At 39.0% G+C, this 6,282-nt stretch overlaps 1 protein-coding gene across 1 annotated transcript; it reads right to left on the reverse strand.

The window, feature by feature from the left end:
- Positions 1–4,630: 4,630 nt before the first annotated feature.
- TAS2R60 (taste 2 receptor member 60) lies at positions 4,631–5,573 on the reverse strand. The gene is given in 4 exon segments (XM_037837730.1): positions 4,631–4,817; positions 4,819–4,921; positions 4,924–5,021; positions 5,023–5,573. Coding segments are annotated over 4 exon segments (939 nt in total).
- Between the last annotated feature and the right edge of the window lie 709 nt (positions 5,574–6,282).

Consider the following 6,282-nt stretch of genomic DNA (forward strand, 5'->3'; position numbering starts at 1 on the left):
TTACAAAAGCCTGTCTTCTGTCCTGCACTCTTTTGCTCGCTAGCACTGTCTGTTGCCCTCTCTCTTGTTCACTCTGACTAAGTGAGATGCTCTAAGAAGAGGGCTGTGTGGCAAGGAACTGAAGCCTGCCTCCAACCCACAGCTCTTAAGGAACTGATGCCTTAGTCCAACAAACCATGAGGATCTGAATCCTTCCAACAACCACCCAAGTGAGTTAAGAAATGGAGCCTTCCCTGTTGAGCTTTGAAATGACTGCAGCCTTGTGAAAGACAGACCCAGAAGACCCAGCTAACACACATTCAGATTCCTGGCCCACAGAAACTGTGAATTAATAAATGCTGTCATTTTAAATCACTGAGTTTGGGGATAATTTGCACACAGCAATAGTTAACTAATACACACATACTAAGGCACTTTTGCATTTCGAAGTAAATCTCTTTTATGCAGAAAATACCTTTTGCTGGATTTTTCTTAGATCTGCCCTCACTGGGCCCTCTCACTTCTCTTCATAATTCTCTTCGCTTTCTTCCTTGACTCTGATCTCGTCTGCGGTTGGCGGTGCTTTCAGAAAATTTGTGGATTATCTGTCTCTTAGTCTCACCAAAAAAGCAGCTTTCACAGTCTTCTTTAATATTCTTGCTTTTTAATGATTTCCAGGGAAAGAAAGGGGAAACCATGGATTTAGGCAAATGTGTTTGTAGACAAAGTCTTACTGTTGTTTTAATTTGTACTTCCTTGAACAATTTTGAGAATACACTTCGGTTCACATATTTACTTGGCAATCTGTATTTCCCTCTGTGTGTATTATCAATTTTTGTCATTTAATTATCATTCTATTCATTTACTTGTACTGGCCTTATTGATTTGTAGGAGTTCTTCATATACTATAGACATAAGTTTTGTCTTCTAAAAATGTTTGTAAATATTTTCTGCTAGTCTGTGACATGTCCTTTAAAATTAATAAGTGGTCCTTGAGTTCATACTGTCTTTTCATTTAAAAGTTTTTAATTTTTGTGGAGTCAAATCTACCAGTTATTTCCATTAAGACTAGATAGTTCTAGTCTTGTTAAGAAGGCCTAAGAAAACAGTGTTTCTCTGATTTGGGGAGCTGAAGGGTATCGATACACTCCACAATGACATCAAAAGAAGACAGGGAGGACATAGTCATCATTTCTGTAAAATTTAAAGGCAGTATTTTATGGAATAAAATATGGGAAAAACTGAATTACAGAAAAAAAGGGCATTTTAAAAAATTAAGTAACATATAGATTTAGATTAAAGATAAGCTTTTAATTTAGATTGAGATTAGCCTCAGTTTCTACTTTGCCATATTGTTTTAAGAATTAAGTTTATAAAGGACTTAAGTCAGTAAATTCCCTTGCCCCATAGCTTACACAAAATAGGCATACAATAAATGATTGTTATTAACATCATCAACATCATATGTGATGAAATTAGACTATGGGCAAATATTAATAATAATAATAATGTTACCAGGCACTTTAAAAATGCAACAAACCTTGTTTCTCTTTTATTTTCCCTTGGGATTCAAGTTCTGAGGGAACTATTCCTGTGGGGAGATCATTCAGATTCTGGTAGATGTTCTGTTCTCCTCAGCCAGTGATGTCAAGAATTGAAGGAACAAAGAGTGGCTTATATAGGGCTCTTTGGAAAGGGAGACTGGTTCAGTTACAAAGAGGAGAAATGGCACTTCCCTTAGATTCCCATAGGAAGGAGCTAAAAGCCTGCCATTCACAGTTGCTTAGCAACATGCAAATATGCAAGAAAGAAGGAAGGCAATGGCATCACAAAATCGGGCAATTTTACTCTCTCACTCGTTTATTATTCCTACAGTGTGCATATGCCAAAGAGAAACAATATATGGTTGACTTTCCAAAAATAAGCCTACCAGACATCAACGGGAATGCAGCGTAAACATAGCAATAAAAATATAGTAGGTAGCCCAGGAATAAATATGTAGATAAAAGTACTATATGCTTACAGCTGATTCTAGGTACAATAGAAGAATTCTGTTCAATGTAGCAAGTATTTATAAATGCTTCAGAGGACACATGGAAGAGTATGAAGCAGTCCGTGACTTCAGGAAAAGTAAAGTCTGCTGGAGAGAATAAGACAAGTATGCAAATAATACCACCACAAGGCAGGGTTTGTGTGACCATCGAGGAACACTCCATTTATATGTCCTTAAAGTGAGAGAGATCATAGCTTAAGGGGCATCTGGAAAAGCTCCACTGAAATGGTACCATTTGAATTGGCATTTGAAAAGAACTTTAGGAGCTAATGGCAGGGGGCAGTTTATAAGTAGATGTAGGAGTAAGAGAGCACATTTTGACATGACAGCGAAAATGCTCCAGAGATGTCCCGAAAAATGATAATCCAAATTTTTGCTGCAAAATAGGATTCCACTAGAATAGAAGAAGTAGAAGATAAAATTGTTGCATATTTTGGGGGTCCTTGAATGCCAATTTTATGGGTCTGCCCTTCATTTGATAGGCACTGGGAGATTATGAGGGGTGTGGTTGATACTTTGGGGAGATTATACCTTCAGGAGATTAATCTGGCAATGGTGGTTTGGATGAGGGCAATAGGGGAAATGTGATGAAGGAAGTTGGTAATGAAGAAATTTAAGCAGCCAAGGTGAGAGATGAGGATGGCCTAATCTAAAATAGATCCACAGGAATGGGGAGAAAATAATGGAGACATTGTGGAGATAGCACTTGAAGACAGATTACTGATAAGGTACAGGGGCTCAGTGGTGAGCAGGGAGTGAAAATTAACTCAGAGTTTGGAAGCCTCAATCTCTGGGTATCAGTAACAGAACAAATAGATTTAAGTTAATAGTGGAGAGGGTAGGTGGGAGAGGAGGAGATGGAGGAAATCTGTTTTGAACTAAATTGATGTGCTAAATTTCAAGTGCTCATAGTACTATTAGGTGCAAGTGTCCAGCAGGTGGAAGAAAATATAGAGTTTTGAGGAAGATCAAGACTTTTCTTTATACTTAAAGGTCATAAAAGAAGCTTTGTGTGTAGATGTGTCATGAAGGAAAAAAGAGCAGATATAATATCAAACGAAGAATAGAGCTGGCTAAGGAAAGAAACAAGGGACAAGAGGATGAGCAGTTAGTGAGGGAGACACAAAAGGAGCAGTCCAAGCAGTGTCACAGAAGCCAAGAGAAGACCTTCAGAGAGACCTATAAATGGGCAATTATGGGTAATGCATATTCTACTTTCACTAAATTTTCTGCAAAGGTCAGATATTACTTCGGTAAAAATCTTTTTTATCATTTTTTTTTTTAATCAAGAAAGGCAAATGCTACAGAGATATTAAGAGGCTGAGGGCTAATGATAACATCACATTTAGTGATCAGGAACTTGTTTATGTCCTTGAAGAACCACATTTCAGCAGGATGGGAGAGCACAAGAGGATTGTAAGGGGACATGAGGAAACTTGCAGCAAGTGACTGATTGGAGGATAGTCACATGGAGGGGTAAGATAACTGGGTTTTTTTTTTTTTTTCTTCAAGAAAGAGCTTTGTTGAAGAAGGGAATGACAATAAAGAGGGAAAGGTTGACAATTTGGGGGATACTTGACTGAGCAGAGCATAGAAAGGAGGCAGGGGAGGGGCTAGGAGCACAAATGTCAGCCTTGAAAAGCAAAAAACAGAGCCATGTCCTCTAATGCAAAGGACAGAGAGATGAAAAATAGGAACTTGTGCTGAGAGATCCATTTAGATGGCTCAAAAGGTAAATGAGCTTCAAGAAGGTTGAGAAGATCTGGGGAAATCAGAAAAGCAGTCCAAATATTCTTCACCAAACCAAATCAGATAGTCTTTTTCTTCTTAAATCTTAAGTATCAGACAGCTATAGATGGACACTCCATATAAAAAACTACGTAGGTCCCAATAGCAACATAAAAGAAGAAGTTAATATCTGCACTCATGAACATGAACATTTGCAGAACAGACTACCAGATCAGGTTATTGTGGAGAACATAAAAATTATATGAATCATAGCCTCTAGTACTATGAAAGATCTCAAAAGTTCTTCTGAGAATATGCAGATCCCCAGACAATGCATTCTATCACGCACATGCACAAATTATACCATGTTCTGTGAAGAAAATTCAAACAGGAACTCATACACAAGGAATTCTTTCACACAAGGTTAGAGCTATTCATTGCAGTAGATGGTCAAACACAGGTAATGGTAAAAAGGGAAACGTGGTTCACAGGATGAAGCCAGGGGAAAATTGAGATTCTAAAAATCTGCAGTCTGATTTAGCAGATAAAATATCACATGAGGTGTCAGGGACCTTGTGTCAAGTTTCTAAAAGAACAATTTTAAACACTGAGAGATCAATCACAGGGAAAGCAAAAGTTTTCTGATTCTTTGACCACATCAAGCCCCACAAAGAGCATGCCCATATCAGCTACACTTTTGCTAGCCCATATTTCAGGGCTTTAGATTTCATCTTGAAGTCTTATTTCATTGAAGTTATTCTACTAATCATTAAATGTGGAAAAAGGAAAAGAGCAGGGAAAGAAGCAATGTCCCATCATGCACCTGTCTTCTGTGTTAGAGTCTCACTGGGGGTTTTCATCATTTGCAACTCAAGATGCCCCACACCTTGAGAAACATCCCCTTTCCAGTATAGCTCTCAGCCTGGGGTTGCTCAAGCACAGAGTGATAGGGTGCACTGCTGTGCACAGATAAATCACTACCTGTCACACACAGTATTGAAATTCCTGAGCTGGAAAAAAGCCTGCAGCATCAAGCACCAGTGACAGAAAATAAGATGGCAAAAGAGATGAGAGCCGGGAAAGCCATGAAGTGTGCCTGAGCACTGGGATCTCAAAAGCCTGAGATGGTCAGGAGGGTCTTCTTGGTGTGTCTTCCTAGAAAGTGATGCACAAAACCATGCCAATGAAAAAGACCACAATAGGGACTGTCCAGGTAATAATTTTTAGAGGGAAGAAGTAAAATTTCTCTTATGATTTCCTCACTATTCCAAGTAACATTCCAAGATTGCATACCTCTCCTTAAATAGTTGTGCTCTATGCATTGGTTGCCTATGAAAACTAGGATGGTGTTTAAGCGAGAGAGTCTCAGAGAGCTGAAAAGCATCCATGGCATCCATACAGACCCCTTCAGTTTTAACCAGATGAAGACGGAGTGCATAAAGGCAGCAATTTTCAGACAATAGAAGACACCAAGCCAGGTGGAGAACCATAAAGTGGTAGCATTCAAGAAATCCCACTGGAAGGCTAAGAACTGCATTACAGGATTGTATGGGAAGGCCCATGGATGTAGGAAAATATAAATGCTCTTTCTTATCACCACTCACTGCAGACAGAAATGAGAGGCCCCTTGACTGATCAATAACTCATCACAAGGTGACAGCATTCTCTGCAGCAACAATTTGGTGCCCAGTGTTGCAGTGATGAAGCTGTTGCCCACCACTGCCACCAAGCACAATAGGAATAAAATGATAGCCAAGATAATGGCTCTCTTATCAGTCACCAGATGCCCTGGAATCTTGCTGTCTACATTCATCTCTCCGGGGGCAAAGATGGATCCCAAGACTTTAAGGTCTCTTCTTGTTGGGTTACTGGGAATATGCCTGTATGATATGCTTATCCCTCCAGCTGCCCAAGTGCAGAGGCTAGGTCAGTGTTGAGGACACAGACGATCTGAGGAGAAGGAAGAAGTTTCTTCTTCTCAGAATAGATGCAAATATTGTCAAGGTTCAGTTTCCAAATGTCCTATTGGCTACCTATGAATTTGCCTGCCCTTCCTCTGCCTGCTCTCTGCCCATGTCAACATTGGTGTGGATAATAGAGCAGGCCCTTGCATTTATCATCTTTTACTCAAGAGACAACATACATATAAAGTGCTTTAGAAACTGTAAGTCTCTGTACATTTGTAAGAAGTAATTATTTTGATGATAACAATTGTTATAATGACTATCTTCCATCCCAGCCATCTTCTGGAATGACAAGTATTCCAAGGAGAATTCAGAAGAGCATCAGGAATGCAGTAGAGATCCAAAACAACAAATGTTGGACAATCTACTTTAATGGGAGGAAAGTGTAATAAACAAAGATCATATTCTCCATAGGATTGAGTTTCAAGGATTCAAAAAAATATCATCAATCAACACCCAGGTGAGTGTAAACAGGTTAATTAGTCACAGGAAGAAAGTCAAGAAGAACTTGTTCTGGGTCAAGTATGTCAATATTAAAGGCTTAAGATCATATAACAT

The sequence above is a fragment of the Choloepus didactylus genome, chromosome 5 (assembly GCF_015220235.1).
Source record: "Choloepus didactylus isolate mChoDid1 chromosome 5, mChoDid1.pri, whole genome shotgun sequence".
Classification (NCBI taxonomy): Eukaryota; Metazoa; Chordata; class Mammalia; order Pilosa; family Megalonychidae; genus Choloepus; species Choloepus didactylus.